The sequence below is a fragment of the Vidua chalybeata genome, chromosome 11 (genome assembly GCF_026979565.1).
Source record: "Vidua chalybeata isolate OUT-0048 chromosome 11, bVidCha1 merged haplotype, whole genome shotgun sequence".
Lineage (NCBI taxonomy): Eukaryota > Metazoa > Chordata > Aves > Passeriformes > Viduidae > Vidua > Vidua chalybeata.
Window position 1 is genome coordinate 14829163 of NC_071540.1, and position 18456 is coordinate 14847618.

The 18456-nt window shown below is 46.5% G+C and overlaps 1 protein-coding gene across 1 annotated transcript in view; it reads right to left on the reverse strand.

The window, feature by feature from the left end:
- NLRC5 (NLR family CARD domain containing 5) overlaps positions 1–18456 on the reverse strand; it is a 34575-nt gene that overhangs the window by 12861 nt on the left and 3258 nt on the right. The window contains 27 exon segments of the mRNA XM_053953180.1: positions 583–666; positions 1238–1300; positions 1410–1499; positions 2146–2229; positions 2963–3046; positions 3699–3767; positions 4229–4276; positions 4401–4490; positions 5450–5533; positions 5741–5824; positions 6234–6311; positions 7403–7468; positions 8041–8130; positions 8269–8352; positions 8691–8774; positions 9007–9072; positions 9410–9460; positions 10244–10333; positions 11838–11921; positions 11998–12081; positions 12435–12518; positions 12905–14654; positions 15083–15148; positions 16266–16328; positions 17672–17972; positions 18090–18201; positions 18203–18255. Of these exon segments, the coding sequence (XP_053809155.1) occupies positions 583–666; positions 1238–1300; positions 1410–1499; positions 2146–2229; positions 2963–3046; positions 3699–3767; positions 4229–4276; positions 4401–4490; positions 5450–5533; positions 5741–5824; positions 6234–6311; positions 7403–7468; positions 8041–8130; positions 8269–8352; positions 8691–8774; positions 9007–9072; positions 9410–9460; positions 10244–10333; positions 11838–11921; positions 11998–12081; positions 12435–12518; positions 12905–14654; positions 15083–15148; positions 16266–16328; positions 17672–17972; positions 18090–18201; positions 18203–18255 (3986 nt within the window).

Genomic DNA, 18456 nt, shown 5'->3' on the forward strand with positions numbered 1-18456 from the left:
GCCTTTGAAACAGATTACCCAGAGAGGTGGGGGTTTCCCCGTGCCTGGAAATATTCAAGGCCTGGTTGGACAGGGTTCTGAGAAACCTGATCTAGTTGAAGATGTCCCTGCTCATGACAGGCAGTTAGACTAGACAGCCTTTAAAGAGCCTTTCTAAAAAAAAAGGTATTCTATAATTCTATATTTCTTTTAAACAGCAACACTCCTCTGAGAAGCTTTAAAGAAAAAACTCAAATTTCCTGCACTTAAATCCTAGCTTAGCCAAAAAAGGTCTGTTTAAAACAAATTGCTGCCTTATGAAATTACCTCATGCATAAGCTCCAGATCAAGCTCAAATGAAGAGCTCAGGTGAAACAACAAATGCCTCCAAACAGTAAAGGAGTGAAAATCCCAAAGAAGCTGTCCCATCAGCTGAAAAGGACCTGTATAATTTCCAATTGATTGTGTTTCTCAGCAGTCTGAATGAGCACACATACCCTTGCAGACAGGCTGGGAAACTCCAGGCAATGCTGAGCCCCACAAACACAGCTCTCCCCCAGTGATCCTGCCCCAGATCCTGGGAACACCCCAAGCCCCACTTACTCTACTTCTGCCAGCCACCCGTGCTGCTCCAGGATGCTGCAGAGCTCCTCTACCTGCCCTTCTCCAATGGCACAGCCTGTCAGCCTGTGTGAGACAGCAAGAGTTAAAGCATGGCCAGCAACCAGCTCAGCCTGAGCACTGAGAACTGCCCACCAGCAGCTGCACCTGCACACCAGTCTCTGTGCAGCATTCATATTTTTTTTGCCATCTCCTTGGCTCTGGGACAGAGACACGTTACAGGCTCCTGTCCAGGGGCACTCCAGAGCCATCACTCCAGAGAGGCTGCAGACACATCTCGCATCACACAGATGTTTATGTGGAGTTATCCCCCAGAATTTGAGGCACACATTTGAAAAATGCACTGATGAGGCCTCAATTCAGCTGCTCATGCAGCAGAATTCAAGCAACTCAAGATGATCATAAGCAGCTCAGAAAAAAAGGAGAAAAAGAAAAGCCCTGGCCTCTGCCATCCCAGTGCATCCAAATGGTTCTGAGTTGCACTTCAGCAGATGAATTGAGCCCTAAAGCTTAACCTAATAGCCCGAGCTCCTTGGCCACCAGCCCATGAATTCTCAATACAAGAGGAAACCTGGCTCCCTGCACTTGTGCTTCAAACCCACCCACAGTGAATTCAGAAAGTGCTCTACGCCGGTACCTGCAGGATGTCTTTTGGCTTTGCATGCTCGCTCCTAAATGCAAGAAGGCATTTTCACTTGACCTGAGGCAGACACAAAAGACAGTCCTTCAGCACTGATCTCCAAAGATGACAGGCTCTGTAGGCCCTTTAGGGCTGAGCTGCTGGGCTCCAAACAGTCTGAGTGTCTTACCGGACTTCCACCACTCTGATCCGCTCACAGAGGTTGATGGAGTTGAGGAGTAAAACAGCACAACGTGGGGACAAGGAGTTTTTCCTAATACTGTAAGGGAAGGGAGAGAAGAAACACTGAAATCAGCTCCTAAGAAGAGAGGCTCCCATACACACAGCCCAATTTTCCCGTTCTTCATTTTGAGACACAAAAGATTGGATACATCCCATTTAACTCAGGATGAGGGAGCAAGGACCTAAAGTTTTGAGCATTGGCACTCAGTGCTCCTTTACCTAAAGGAGAGTCCCCTTTAGTCCCCTTTGACTACAAAGGGAGTACAGACCAAGGGCTTATACTGAACAACTCCTCCTTTGGGGCTACTGGACTAGAGGTACCCCAAACTGGAAGCAACCTCCTGACTGGGCAAACTCTGTCATGAGACCCTGCAGCTCCTCCATGCTACAACACCTTGCAAAAGATGGCCAAGCTCATTCTGGGGCTTTTAGTTCACACAGTGGAGTGCCCTATCCCCTGACAGGGCTTCCCTGGCCTGAATTGCCCTCTGGTAAATATCATTAAAGTGCTGCTTTACTTTTAGAAACAAGAAAGGAATGGGTGTGAAAGCATTTCTGCATTTTCTTTGCCTTGCTTGATAGTTTACAATTATTGATTAATGCTCCTAAGGTCTGCTGTGGTATTAACACTTTCCAAAACAATGTTTCATGGCAGCAGTCAAAGCAGGGACCCCAAACATTACCTCAGTAGTGACAGATGACAGAGGGATGGCAGAAAGCTCAGCAATCTCTCGATGCTCTGGTCACTCAGTGAATTTCCAGACAGACTGTAAAACATGGATGGAAACAAAACCCAGGAGAAATTGTTTCAATCCCTAATTATTTCTGTAACACTTACATGGACATGCACACACAAATGGGCAGATTCTGTAAAAGGACATGTCCAGAAATGCCATGAAAATTGGGCAAGATTTAGTCCTTACAGCCTGATCTTTGTGTTTCTTTACATCCTACAGCCAATCAACATTCCAGTTTCAGGAGTCTTACTTTTCCATTACTGTACATTTACAAAGTAATGCTAATGATGTCTTTCATGCAGGCAGTAGGGGAATTAAGTTATCTTTATTTGCTATTACTCGGTTTTTGTTCTGACCAGCTTTCTAATTTTCTTGGTGCCAAGCTCCTGCCTGGAGTGATGAGCCCTTCAGCAGCAGAGTTCATGGCTTAGTGGGCCAGGAGCTCTTGCTCTGGCTGTACTACAAGCTGAGGTCTCGAGGAACAGATGACAACAATTGTTTCTAGACACAGGACTGAGGAAGATTATGAGAACACACACATGTTCTGGGGCCTTTACACACCAATGTGGTAGACTTAGGAGAGGCCAAGCTCTCTTTGAAACAGGACAGTAGAAAGTCTGGGTTTAGCTAAGTATCTGGGTGAAGATGTGGTGAGAGGAGAGCTGGTGTACACCAGCTGCCACCCTGAACATCAGATCTGGGGTTTGAAGATCAAATCTGTGTCTGGGCTTGGGGAGACAGACGGACAGACAGGCTGACTTACTTGATTTCTGTCAGCTGGGGACAGCGAGCCAGTATCTGGCACAGCCTGGTCACATCCTCCAGACCCACTCTGCAGTCCCTGAGACTGAAGCAAACAAAGAACTCAGGGAGCTGAACATGACCACGGGGTGCCACCAGTCCCTGCCTATCCCTGAGCCTCACATCCCAGGACAAGGCCCACGCTGACCCTCTCACTTCTGCTACATACATCTTACTACCTTTGGTCTAGGACTAAGAAATCAAAACCTGGGACAAGCAGATGATTTCACCATCCCTGAGCTAATTCAAGAGCCAGTCCACCAAAATGCCAGTACTTTGGGTGCTCCCTAGAGCCACTTCATTGGTGATTCAGTTGTCTCAGGAGACTGGACAGCATCTTTCCCTGCTCAGCACTGTCTTGTCTCCCAGAGGAAGGCTGGAAATGGTGCCTCCTCTGTCCTTCTCCAGGAAGGAAATCCTAGAAGCCTTTTTGGGTGACAAACTGGCAGGTCTCCATGGGATGAATGTAGCAGTCACACAGATCTGTCTCTCATTATTTATGGGTAGAAGCTTCCTCTGCTGCAAAGCAAGACAAGCCCCTCGAACCAAGCAAAAGATGCACTATTTCTTTTCCTCTCTGAGGAGACACAGCTGGAGGGATGGGTCTGTCCCACACACCACACTGCCCTGAAGACACAGACCCCCACAATCATCTCTCCCTGCAGTCCTGGTGGAAAGGGAAGCCGGGGCTGCCATACCTAAAGCACTGTCCTTTTGCTTCCTGCTTGGAACATGCCAGGGAACCACTTCTCCATCTGCTGGTATTTCTGGGGAGAGAACAGTTTAGCCCATGAGCTGTGCTGATGGTCTTGCCCCCGTGTAGCCAACTCCCCATGAAGGGGTGAGGTGGTGGCAGTGGCTTCCTGTTCCAATCTGCCTTCCCTCACCACCTGCCAGAATGAGGTTCACCCCATCCCCAGAAGAAAAAGAGCCTTATTAGCCCTCTTCCAGCCTCCAGAGAGCTCTGTAGCCACTCAGCACTTGGGCATCTGCAGTGTCCTGGCCAGCAGGGAGATGACTGCAGCCTGTCTCAGCAGCTGGGTGCTGCTGGCTGCTCCATGCCCTCCAGCTGCTGCCAATCCATCAGCCCTGAAACAGCTCACTGGGCTTCCCCCACCCTGGCTGGAGTTTGCCTCTTTAAGGACACACCTCGGGGACCCACACATCACCTTCTGTTTAGAATTTCCCAGGAAGTTTAAAAGACTTATATGAGTGGGCATGATTTTACCTGACTCTTTCCCAAAAGGTCAGATGAACCACCTGTGTGTGTCCTAAGCTGTAAGCAGAAAAGAACATCATCAGCACGGAGTTTGACAACACAGGCTCCTGTATCACTCCTCAAAAGCCACAGGCTGAGGTTTTAAATAGCAAAAGAATATAAAAAGTACTCCTGGCCATACCTGAGGCTCATTGTTTTAATGTGTTCCAGTGTAGTTAATGACTGAGCTAAGAAAAACACAGAGTTGAGGGAGATCTGGTTGTTGTTAAACCTGCAGGAAGAAAAGATTAAATCAGCTGTTGCAAGCAAAACTGATAAAAATTAACACCACACCACAGAACAGTGATCCTTGTGCAGCACTCCCGGGCTGCTGCTTTGCACCTTCTGCCTGTGTTTCCTGCTGCAGTTCTGCAGGCACAGCTCACTCCCATGTATTATAAATTCATCCCTCACTTTTAGTGCTCAGAGAATCACAGGATAACCAAGGCTGGAATGGATCTCTAGAGCTGATCTAGTGAAACTCTCCCGCTCAGAGGAGGGTTAGCACAGAGGAGACTGCTCAGGACATTGTACAGCTGGGTTTTTATCACCTCCAAAGGCACAGAATTCACATCTCTCAGGGCAACTTGTTCTTGTGAGATTGTCTGTAACTGGAACAGTCTTGGCTTGAGACAAGTTCAATTAATCAAACAGGAGCAATAAATATTTCTTTCAAGAATACAGAATGGTACCATACTCCTTAAGCCACAGTCCTGTACAGAGCCCTTGCAATGGGAGTGCAGGTGAAATACCCAGATAAACACAAGCCACCACTACAGATTAATTCAGACTCCACCACTGAAGTATCTCCCCAGCACTTCCCTTCCTTCCAAGCTGTTCCCCTCAGGAGAGGAAGGACTGCTCCCCCTCCCAGTGAGGAACTTGAAGAGGAACAATTCAGTGAGTTGCTAAAGACCTCAGGCTGTTTCAGAAGCAGCCACACCTGACAGAAAACCACCTGTCCCCTTCATGGAGGAGCGAGCACAGAGGCTCTTGGGCACTGATCTCAGTCAAGCTTCAAGTGGAGTCAATCTGCTCTGGACTGGAGGTGGGGACAGCACAGTGCATCTGCCCTACACAGAATATTCTGCACTGATTGTGAAGAGCCCTTCCCAAACGTGCACTGTGTTTCCACAAACAGTGCTTCACAAAACCCAGTCCATGCATGAGGAAAAAACAGGAGCTACTCACTTGAGAGAACGTAACATTTTCAGTTTTGGGAGGCACTGAAACAGCTGCAAAAGTCCCTCATCTCCCAGATAATTCTGTGATAGACTAGGATTTAAAGAAAGGCATTTCATTTTCACAGTAAAAAAAAACAGTAGGCACCATCAGCTCTATTATCTGTATGTACAGCCACACCTTCCACCAGGCTATGCCTCTACCCCACTCTCTGTACAGCACTGCAGAACAAACAAGTGGCATTTTCTCAGCATCCCAAATAACTGCAGGTGAACACCACGCGAGCTAAGGAGGACTCACTCCAGCTCAGAGATGTGGCCACACTCCTTCAGGACTGCACACACATTCTTCAGGTCACTGGCTTGAAAATTACAGTCTGTCAGTCTGTGGGGAGAAAAGAAATAAATCATCCAGGTCTGCAGGATTCCAAACAAGGTTGTAAACTTCACTCCTCTGAGAACTAGAGAATCAGTGAAGAGATAACAACGAAATTAAACAATCCCCTTGAAATACCTTGCTGTTTACCAGCTCCCACAGAGTCTCCAGGTGATGGGCCACCCCCAGCCCCCACTGCAGGTCCCTGTGTCCTTTGTAAGGCACAGGGTGGGCACCAGGTCCCAGCCCCTTGCCAGGAGCTCCAGCCATTCCCCCCAGCCAGGGCAGAACCTGCAGCTCCCCTGGCAGCTGCACCCTGAGCTGGGAGATTCCCAATTCTCCTGTGTCACCTCTTAGAGATGCAGGTTACACTGGAAATGGGACACGCAGGGAATACAATGAAAATTGGCCAGGGTACCTTATTTTTTGGGAGGTGGTTGGTGTCTGGTTTTCCTCCCCATGCTCTTGGTCATCAGTAGAGAACAAAGGCTCTTCCCTAAGTGAGCACAAAACCAGACAAAGGTGAAACTCTTTTGCTTTAGCAGTTTGGCAGACCCCTGGGGCTACCCTGGCTCCAGCCCACGCCTGTATCTTGCCAATTGCAAGCTCTCCTTTTCTACCCAAATATTTGAACATGCAGGCAACTGGAGAGAAGGGCAAAGAGATATTTCTATCTAAGTTTGATGGAGAATTCAGCTGAATTTTGCTGAATTTAGCTTTTGCCTAAATAAGTTTTGTGAAGAGCCTGTACAAAAATCTGACTATTCATAATTAAATGGAACTGTCTATGACTAACCAAACTGTAACACTGTAACTAAAAGCTACAACTATAAACAGTAAAACTGTAACTAAATCTGACTATTCATAACTAAATGGAGCATGGAAAACCTAAAATATCAGAGTTTGAAATGCCACCTGGTGCCTTAAAGGAGTCCACAGATTGCCTGTCTCGGGCTGTCACTCTCTTTCAAGCACAGCCACTGGGTTGTGCCTATAAGAGTGCTGCTGTTTCTCTCTGGCTAAGAGGTGGAATGCAGTTATTCCATGGGAAATGCTATTTTACAGTGAGCCCAGTCCACAGAGAACAAGGGTATAAATAGTGAACCTAAAATTCCAGGAGCAACAGGAAACCATTTCTTGGTCAAAACCTTCGGGTTGAGCTGTTTTAACCATAATTTTATGAGGGGAAAAAATAAACTCCAAACATCTCATGATTTAGGAATACCATGATGAAGAATGCATAGTGTTCTGAACTGCAGGGATCTGTGAATCTTTTCAGAATTTGGGGTGGCATTCACTTGGTTTTTTACCCTCACTATTCTCAGATAGCACGGGTGTCACTAAACAGCCTGCTCTGCTTAGGACGCTGTGGGATGAAATGTGCTCTAGAGACATAAAACACTACAGAAGGCAGTGACAACTTTTCAAGCAGCTGAGGAAGTCAGGAGACAGTTCTACATTTAGATTTGTGGGTTGGGGTGGGAGGCAGGAACTTCTGTGAAGTAGAGTGTTACCCTTGGTACCTACACAGGATGCAAGAACTAAACAGGATGCTGAGATAACAGCATTTGTGCACACACAGCCTACCTAGGAGGAAGGGAAGCAAACTCCCTGTCTTCTCTAAACCTCAGGACTGCAGTATCACGACAAAGGCTGTGAAGAAGAGAAGTAATCAATCAATGTCATGGTTTGGTTATTTACAGGACTTCTTGTTTGGTTTTGTTCTGCAAAACTCTGGTGACACCAATCACTTGTGCTTAAAACACTCCCAAAGCAAGAAAAAATCATCTCCATCAGTTTTAAACTCTGGTTGGATCAAATTATGCAGTATCTGATGATCCAGTTTCTCTGAATCACTAGACAAAGCACAGACAAAATTGCTGTACTTGAGTGTTTTCAAGAGAAAGTAATAGAGGAGAACTTCCAGTGCTGCTCCAGGAGGTGTCACCAGTTCTCATACTCTGCAGAGATCCTGTCTCCAAAACTTCCCAAGGCAGAGAGCAGGGAAGCATTTTAAAACTCCCCCATGCATGAAAGGACAGGCAGTTTTGTAAGCACTCAAATTGTGGCTGATGGCCCTGGTACAATCAGCTCATGTGTCACCGAGTGCCAGCGTTAGGAACCACCCTGGGACACGCCTGAGGTGACTCAACAAAAACCTCAGGACAGAACTCCCAGACTTGTACATTGGGATTAACCCCAGGCATGATTCTAGACCGACATACCTGACCTGCAGCTCCATCACCTTCTGGCAGGTATTTACTGACTTCAACAGGCTGCAAATGCCAGTGACAGAGAGGCGGTTTTGACTGAGGCTAAGAAAGAAAAAGGCAATTAGCTGGTCCCTGAAGTCCCACAGGACTGTCCTGGGAAGCAACTACCAGTGTTCTGCATGCTCAAAACCATTTCCCTTCAGAAGAGGGCAGGTTGGTTTTGTACAAGGCAACACTTACTTCAGCTGCTTTGAAATCGATATACAGGGGAGGCTTTCCAGCAGACAACTGCAGCCTTCATCTCCAAGCTTGTTGCCTGATAAACTGAAGCATTTTCCAGTTAGTGGGGACTGATTTGAGCAGTAAAAACGAAGCCCTCAAAACCTGCTTGCTTTCTCTTTCCTACTATTCCTTTTTTTGCCTGGACTGTTCTTCTGTCTCAGATCAATTTTCACTGCTTATTTCTACAGGAATCAACTTCAGACAAAAAGTTTTAGCCCTTGGGCAACATGATTCATGTTTTAGACCCAAACCATCTTGCTTTAGAAAACCTATATATATGATCTTTAAGGCCCTTTCCAACCCAAACCAGTCTGTGACCCTATGATCCCCTGCTCCCACATCACCTGCCTACAGTCACTCAACAAGAAGGAGGAACTTACTCCACTTCAGAGAGACAGGGACAGCTCTGCAGAATGGCCACAATCATCTTGGCATGTTGGGAAAACAGCCTGTGATCCTGCAAGCTGTGAACAGGAAGGCTTGGTGAGCAATGAGGGGATGGGGGTGCCCCTGGCTGGGCCAGATAGGATTTCTATTGTCATTTTTATTTAGTGATTCAGGTTTATTTCAAACTTTTCCACATGTGGGAATATCCTCTGTCTTTAAGGATGAACACACCTGCTTCTCTGGCCCTTCTACAGTACCTGATATCTGCAAATCCCATGCACCAGCAGCACTCTATATGTCTACTCTTACCATAAATTCACATGTCTAGTTGGAATTATGTGTTCTTTATTCCCTTCCAACTTCAAATCCAGAGATCTGCAAACAAGCAAAATATTTGGCTTTTAAAATATATGACAATTTGGGTCCCAGTTAATATTTCCCAGCAGAAACCCCCAGGTCTGTGTTCCATGTCTTTCAGCAGTTTTGCAATAGAAACACGGCGCCTCAAGCTTACCCAGGCTCTAAAGAGCTGCTGTTATGGAACTGGCTGTAGGTGTGGGTGCAAACCCAGCTATTTTTGTTACATTTCTCATTGCTCAGGCAGATGCAAGGGCAGTGGGCACCAGCTGTGCTGTCATTGTGGTTTATGGTGACACCAATGGCTTCAATCAGCATGACTGAACAGAGCGTAACCACAAGTGCAGTGCCTCACCTTTGAGCTTTCCCAGACACGCCAGAAAAATAAATAATCATGGTGTCCACCCTGAAAAAGAGATCCAGGTCAGTATTAGGGGAAGAGGTGGAAGGATGCCATTTGTTTAGCAGAGGTGTTTGGTAGGGACCAAAGCTATTGCCTGGATGCTGAGAAGGGCCTTGACATCAGCCTCACCAGCTCTCTGGCACAGCCAAGCAGCAGCCACGTGCTCAGAGGGCAAAGGACACTCCATTCAGTGCAAGACCAGAAGTTTGTTGGAAAAAGATTCAGTAGGAATTCCCTTCCAGCAAGAAAAATAAGAAAAAGCCATATCCAATTTGGCTTACACCAGGGATTACTTTGGCCTGTTAAACTTAGAACATAAGACAACCACAAGAGCCAGGATGATTTAAAAATCTACCCTTTGTCACACCAGACACATGAAAACCCCTAAACCTGTAATTTAAAGGAATGCAGAGCTAGAGCTAAATTCACACATTTTCACTAAACTTAGCTGACTGATAGCAAATTTATGCTAGTTAGTACAGAATTTCCTTTCTGATATATTGCAGAGCTTAGAAGCAAGTTTAAATTCTGTTATACAAGAAGAAATATCATACCCTGCAAACAGTTTTATACACCAAGGATAAAAAGACCTATTAAAAATACAAAGAGGAAGTGCATGGTATGATGAATTCACATTTTGTTTCCAATAGAAAAGAAAAAAGGAGTCAAACTGATTTTTGTTCACTTCAATTAGCCAACAATTAAGCTGAAAAACAGTGTCCATTTGAAGTCAGCATCTAAAGAGACAACCTCCTTGCTTTTGTAAGAGCTCCCATGTAGTGATACCTGGCACACAGTTCCGTAACATTTTGACACGCGATGCCTTCCTTTGCCAAACTGAGAACAGCATTCAAGGAAAGATGGTTGTTGCTCAGGCTGTGAACATGAGGAAAAATAGCATCTCAGCTGCTGGACCCCACAGCATGTTCTTTTGTTACACAAATGCCCTCTGCTCTGTTCCCCAAACATCCTGAAGCATACGATCTTTTAATAAGGGTATTTCTCAAAAACTTCTGAAATTTCCATCTAGGACTCAACAAAAGCATTATCAGATCACAGTTCTTTCTCTGCAAGCTGTAGCTCCAATGAATTTAGACTCAGAGATAACTCTTCCACGTGCAGCAGAATGATCATTAACCAGTTTTGGGTTAGTTAGGGGAGGTAGTTCATACCTTCAAGGTTACATCACTGATCCACAGTGCAGTTCAACTCCCGCTACAACAAATCCAGTTTAATTATGGCTTATAGGCTTATATGGCTGAGGCTTCAGGCCTCAGGGAGGCCTGAACACAATCCTCCAGCCTCTGAGGATTTATTCTTTAATTGCACATTTGTTCTATTTCATTACTTGTTGGACCTCATTAGATATGAAACACAAAATCTTGCTTCTACAAATCCTCTGCTTGTTCCCAGGGCCACGGGGCACCACTCCTGAGAGCCTCAAAGGAACCATCCCTGAGAACAGCACTGAGTGTGTAATAGAGATGGGTGAGGGAGTGGGGATTACAAATGACACTGGTTTTCTGCCTTTTCTGTTCCCTGGGGGCAGGCTGGCATTCCCTACAAGATTTTTTCCAGTGTGCCCAGGAAAGCAAGAGTAGGACGTACATTCCTCCTTTCCTCCCTCCTTCTGCTGCGCTTTTAAACACTTCTAACCACACTGCAAAGCAGTGATTAATTCCTGGATGGGATCCAGCAATGACTGCAGGTATTTTGGATTCACCTGCTTGCACCTGAGGATGTGTGGAAGATATTTAAAAGCAGAGTGTCTCCCTTTCAGCTGGGGTGGGCAGGGAGTGCTCTGACTCCACGGCTTTTTGTCAATCCCTCTCCTGTCACACAAACTACACTCAGACTCCAGCACTTACAGCAGCTCTGCTGCTGCTTCAACTGCCCCTACAGCCAGGCTGGTTCTCTCCACCTAAAAAGCTGCAGATCCATGCTGGGAGTTTTGCTAGCAGTCTGTCCCTCTCAGTCAGCTCTGGATGGCCACAGGAGCATTAGAAGGAGCAGCACAGGAGAAGAGGGCTTGGAAAGGCTGGGAAGACTCTGATGAAGCCATCCTCCCTTAATCAGAGGTGAGATACCTCAACCTGAACCTCACCAAGGGGAAGAGAAGAGGAAAAGTCAAGCTAGGCACTGAGCTGAGCACAGGCACTGTAATTCCTGGGGAGGTGTCAGTGGTGCCAGGACTCCCTTGGGATGATTTTAAAAGAACAAGATAAGAACTGTGAGGCTGAGCCTATCTCAAACTGAGTCCAGCACAGCCCTGCTGGCACTTAACTGTCTGTGCCTCAGCTTAGTGCCCCACATCTCTGTGCTATGCTTGGCTTAACAGAAGCCAAGGTTTAAGTTCAAGGTTTAAGCCATTTTTACTCACTCTACTTTCTTCAGCTTTTCCATTCTGGAAAACAGGTCCATCACCCTCTTCACTTCTGGATCCCGAATCCGATTGCCCTGCAAGCTGCACAGGATTCATTCTCATTAGTATCCCAAGGAAGGAATGGTTGATTTGATGGTCATTGCCACAACACACTCACTTTATTTCCTCAAGCTGGAGGCACTGTGATGCAGCCTGGACCAAGTTAGTCATCCCCTCGGCTGTGATGCTCCCACCTGTCAGCCTGGAAAGAGAAAGGATCATTCAAACCAAGCAAAGGGAGGACTAGGATCCCCTGCAGCACATGGCAAGCCTGTCTCAGACCCATGCCTGCACCATGTGCCCAGCATACAGACACTGAGGCAGCAGCCTGCCTCTGCCACCTCCACCCAACTTCACACTCCTTTTCCAGCAGGGCAACACAACACTGCTCTTGATGCCAGCACAAAACAAGAGCCACACGTGTCTGTGCTGCTCTGTGTAGCACTGTTACCCTCATACCCTGCACAGAACAGATCAATCTGGGGTGAGCCAAAGTCACTGAACAGAGAACAGAAAGGAAGGGAGAAGGCACTGGTTTTACAAGCAAAGACTTACTCTAATTTCTTCAGGTTTCCCATTCCTTTTAAGCCCTTCAAAAGAGCAGCAGCAAAGTCATCACCACATCTCCTGCTACGAAAGCTAAAATGTGAAGAAAAGGGGAAAAAGATAAACACACCAAAAGCTGATATTCTCATTTGCTTGCAGGATTCACCCTTCCTTTGTATTGAAAAGAAACACCTATCATTTTCCCTCTTATCTACTGTATTAACTACCCTGTTGTTCACCTTAATCAAAATGGAAAAACAAACAAAAATAAAGCCAGAATGGATTTATCACCTTATTATCCTTCAATCACTCATAAATTCATTATTTCATACATTTCTGCAGTGCTGAAGTTATGCTGTTCTGATCAAATTTTCTCACATAATCTCTCTCTCTCTGTTCTAGAAAAAACTTGAGGTTTGACCTTCCAGTCCCTTAGACCTTCACCCCACCCAGCTGCTCACAACACTCACTGTGTTTACCTCAAGTGTTCCACATTTTTACAGCCAGCCAGAACCTCCAAACAGTCAGTGTCCACAAGACATCCTGCAAAATCCAAACAAATCAAATCCTGGCCCAAGTTTATGACAAAAACCAAAGCCGACATGTCCAGCGTTGTCAGTCTGAAGTTTTTAAACTCATACTTGAAATTCAGCAGGCTCCCTATGTGCTGGGCTACTTCGAGGTTTTGTGTTTCAAAGGTGCAGTGGCAGAGCTCAAGGACCTTAGGCCCTGACAGATGAGTGGCTACCAGTTTCCTGAGGGACTGCAGGATCACATCCTGCTTTTCCTGCACCCAAGCTTCATCTTGCTCTGCCAGCAGCATGAGGAATGTCCTACACTCTCTTGATGACAAGCCTGAGAGAAATATGTGAAAACTCTCCGTAAACTCGGTCTTTGTCTCATTCTTTAAAGTCCACTTTGACTTCAAGAAGAACTTCTTCTTCAGGTAGTTCTTGTCCACCCTCCTGCTCACCATGAGACACAGTGCTGCAAAAAACTCCTGCAAGCTCAAGTGCACAAAGGCATAGCCAACCTCTGGGCAAGTGCCACTCGTCTTCACCTCAAAGACAGTCAGCAATCCATGCAAGGAAGCAAATTCCTTCACATCCTCAGGAATATCACTGACATAAAACACAAGTTTCTTCTCTTCCAGGCCTCTCAGTGCAAGATCAAACAGACCCAAAATGGCCTTTTTGTTACAGTTCAGCTGAGTCTCCTCATCACCTGCACAGTCTCCTTGCTGCTTGTTCAGGAAGATGAGAAACATTTTGATATAAAACTGTGTCATAGTCTGAGGAAGCTCCACACTCATCTGGTGTTTGAGGAACAAATACTCCAAGCAGATGCACACAATGTTACACAGAGCAGGGATGAGGCACATGCTGAGGAGTTTGGTGCTGTTCTTCACGTGAGCAATAGCTTGTTCTCTGAATGAATGCTGACAGAAATAGTGGCTAACATATTCCTCTACCTTCTCATGGTCAAATCCCCAAATTTCTGCCAACACACCTACTGTATAGAATAAGAAGTCAGGTAGCCTCTTAGGCCGGCTGGTGACCAACACTGTGCAACCAGGCAGGAGGTTCCCGTGGCAGAGGTCAGCAAAGAGCTGGGATATGGACATAGGGGAGCTAAGAGCTGGGCCTCTCTTAGAGGAGGACGACACGTCCATGTTAGCTGCAAACTCATCCAGGCCATCAAAGATGATCAGTGTCTGCTGGGCATTCTCCAGGAGGCCCTGGAACACCGCATCAGGGCTGTCCTCTGGCTGAAGGAACATGTCAAACAAAAGCTCCTTCAGGGTCAATTTTCTTTTTAACAAATTCAGCTGCCGAAACTCAAACAAGAAAATGAAGAGAAACTGAGGTAGGACACCTTCTGCCCATTTCTGACAAATCCTGTGCATTAGCCTGGTCTTGCCTATACCTGGTTTGCCAAACAAAAAGATCACCTTCGTCGTGTGCGATGGGGCCTCACTACAGAGCAGATCTGACACTTTCACAGCTGTATCTGCACATTCCTCTGCCTCAGGAGCACCTGCCATGTCCTCTCGGGGTTTCTCTGTTCTCTCTTTTAAGCGAGGGGCTTTGCTCTGATGAATGACAACGTTGACAAAGGTTTGGTTGAAAGGCAGTGGCTGTGTTTGTTCCTCTGCTTCTGCTGCTCTCCTACTTCTGTATCTCTGGCGGACAGAATTGATGAGGAGATGCCGGTACTTCACAAATGCATCTAAGACAGAAGACAACAGAGGGGGTGTGAGGGTGAAAAGGTTAGTTGTGGGTCACAACATATCCAAAATACTACCACTTATAGGCAGAGAAACAGTGGCCCTGATCAGAGGTTGCTGGGTAGAAATGACAAATTTTGAACTCCTGAAAATAACCTATAACTCTCCCCAATTTTTCACAGGGGCCAAAGAAGAACAACATTCAGGAAAAAGATGAGACAGCTTTATATGAAAACTAAATCTTACTATCTCTAAGATGAGAATTAGGTATCTGTGTATTATTCACATTATTCCCTGTTCACTAGCTCCCTCTTCACCCATGCTGGCCTCTTAACACTGGAAGTTGATTTCCTGGGTGTCTCTGCAATGACATGAAATAGGTCCTTTCCTCAGAGGGAAGCCCAGCAGAGCTTCTGGAATATCCACATACCCAGTTGTCGCTGTTTGGCATCTTTGTCACCCCCAGAGCTGCTGCAACGGCGGCGGCGAGCAGACCCTGCAAAAAGAGTGTTTTGAATGGCAGCATGTTAAAGCTGGGCAAGGCTCTCCAGCAAAGCATTTGGGGAGTCGAAGAGGAAAAACTGGACAGATAAAACTATTCGTAAAGTCAGGCTGAGATTACAGAATTGCTTCTTCTGAGATGGGCCACAAGCACCTCACTGGTGAGTCTTTTTGAAGGCTGGATGATGCACCTGCCTCGCTTTGAACAGAGGAACTGCTTTGATATCCTGGGGAACGTGGCAGGGAATATCTGTTTCTGGGGGATGTAGGGCCCACAGATTCCCAGGGCTGTTTATGGTGGTTAATTTCCTGTTTTTTTATGGTGGACTGTCAGATGGAAAGAAGGGACAGAGCTGAGAGAGGCACATGTCTTTCTTAACTGGTCTTAGTAACTTTCAGCACTATTTTCAAATTTCCATTCCACCAGCACCTGGCGAGATGGGCTCACTAGGACACACAGCAGCTGGCAGCAGTCTGAATGCAGAGCAAAGGTCACTTTTTTCTTCTTATTTTCAACACCTTAAACCTGCACATGATGCACATGACAGTCATGTGACATTTGCAGTGCTGTGACTCAGGTCTCTGAGCATAAAGCAGAGGCAAAAGTGTCTCTTCATGATCTGCACCAGCTAGGAAAGTCTCAGTTCCAAATGCATCCCTGAAGAAAACCTTACTATCTGTTCTCTTAAGCTCCTATTCTGACAACTCTGGAGTGGTTTCTGCTAGATCAACACCTGAATAGTTTTTCTGCTCTTCCTTTAAAAGCCAAACCAACTTCTTCCACCTACCAATGAGCAGACCACAGTATAAAGTACAAAAAGCATGGGTTTTGTAGAATGGGTGGGAGATTCCCACAGAGAAACTAAAATGAGTGAGTTCCTTAGCAGGGGGCCAGCAAGGCTTTTCTGAAATTCAGGGAGAGAAAACAAAAACAGGGGAGGTTCATGTGCAAAGCACCAAGAGCAGAACAATGAAATGTCAAGTTGCAGTGGCTTCTCCACACCTTGCCAGTGCTGAGGGTCAATACCTGAGACATTTGGAGCCCTGCCCAGGCCATGAGCAGAGAAGAAAAACTCCAAGAGCACAGTGCCCAGGGTCTGTTCCAGCCTTACCTGTTGGCACAGATGACTGGGCTCTTGTGTCTGTGCCTGATTCTTCTGTCTGGCTGAAGTTACCTAAAGGAGTCAAATGGGAAATTAATTTTGGTTAATGTGAGCATTCTGCTCTTGAAATTTGGAGTGCAGCTGGCCAGAGACAAAAGATAAGTATCTTGCAACACAGACAGTGGCACAAACCAAGGCTCAGTATAAGGGATGCAAACATCCAGGTTCAAGGGTCTCCATCTGATCTTATCCTTCCAGATTACTCCACAGTACAGTTAGCTTCACTTTCAAGGCAGGAGAAAAACAACTTCACTCTCTGATACAAACAAACTCGGAGTATGGGCAGCTCTGGCTGATCTGAAACCACACTGTGGCCCAAAAGGGAAGCCCTATTTCCCTGCAAAGAAGGGTTTTCTGTGAATAAACCACTGGCTGAGTTGGCAGCCCAGTCAAGGGCCTTTTCTGACTCACTGTATAGCTCACAGCTGCCACAAAACCCCCTCAGCATAACCAGAAGCAATTCACCTTCAGAAGGATTAGTGATGCTCAGTTGTTACTACAAAAGCTAAACCGGTGTAAGCCAGCTCCAAAACCTTAAGAGACATCTTTTATGATATGTCACACTATCAAAAGGCTGAAAAGTGTTTCAGCTTCAGTCCTGAGAGAAATTCCCCACCAGCCCACACTCCCTGATGGTTGTCTGGTCTTTGCCCTGTTTCATCTCACCCAAAAGAGCTGCTGCTGCACTTGGTTACAAAGGTTGCATCCACCCAACTGATGCAAATAATAAGAGTCATTGCAAGTGGAATGTGAAAGTGCCGTTGAGAAGGACTCATCCTGTAAGACTTCCTACAGAAGAGAGGAATTAATCACCAGATAAAGCAACCCACTAAAGGTGAGGCACAGCTTATTTGGCTCCACAGGCCCTCACAAAGCAGAGGGTGTGCACACTCTGTGTAGGTTGCAAGATAACACACACTAACAGATCGTGGTCCTTATGGATCATCCCATTTTCTCTAAAGCCGCCGCCTCTGCTAATGAGAACTACGGAGAAGTGGTTTTGTGTGGTTATTCTAAGACTTCTGTGTTCCTTGCCTTTCTGGATCAGGAAAATTTTAAAAATAACAATTAAAAGTCGACAGAACAAAGAGATTTGAGTATTTCTTCTTTCAAATAAATCCATCCAAAAATTGCTTCTCAGCTTTATTGGAGGTGGGGGCACACAATTTTTATTGTTTTTATCTGTTAATGTCAGGGGGTTTTAACCTCAAATTGCACTTCTAAGCCAGAAGCTGTGCTTCCAAGAAAAACAAGGCCATGCAGCTGAGGGCACTGGTGGTCCCACTGCCTAGACTGGGTGATGGTAATGGGTGGCCAAGGCGTTGGCTGTGTTTGGTCAGGGGAAACTCTCTTACCTTCTCCCGCAGAGCTCATGAGCAGGACCTCCAGATCCAGGGGCAGGTCATACTCCATGCAGACAGACTGCACAAAGTGCTTCCAGGCAGCAGGACCAGCCTCCTCCAGCAGGTCAAGGAGCACTGAGATTTTTTCTCTGGGGTTGGTGATGTCCCCCAGGCTGCTCAGGGCTGCCTCGGGGACGCAGCGCCGGGCAGTCGAGAGCAGCCAGTCGGGACAGCGAGTGAGGAACTCCACGAGCTGGGGACGGGCTCTTGCTACAGCTGCTGGCAGGTCTAGGTCATCGTTCTGAAATGGGGGCTAGAGGGATGCAGACAAAGGGCAGCAGTGGGCACAGGAGCAAGAGATGTTCACCCACACAGCCCTGCAGGGCTTGATCTGTTTTTCTAACCCTTGGCCTAACCTAGAATTTCTTACTTTTACTCCTGAGTTTAGAGTAGAGATCTGAGCCTAGTCATGAGTCTGCAAGGGTGGCAGTCCTTGTCTGCACAGTGCCTGACAGCAGGACTGTGAAGGACAGGGGCAATCTCTCTGGCACCAGCCAGGGAGAAGCAGTTGACATCTGTATTGCTGCAGTGGCCATCTGCCAAATAACCCAGGCACCTTTCACAAATACCAGGACCTCTGGGGAGGCCAGGGATGTTTTTGTTATTGTTCAAGAGTGCTTACACAGAGGCAAGGTTTTCTGCTTCTCATAACACCGTACCAACAAACAGGTTGGGGATGCACAAGAAGTTGGGAGGGAACACAGCCAGGACAGCTGACTTCAACTGGTCATATGGCA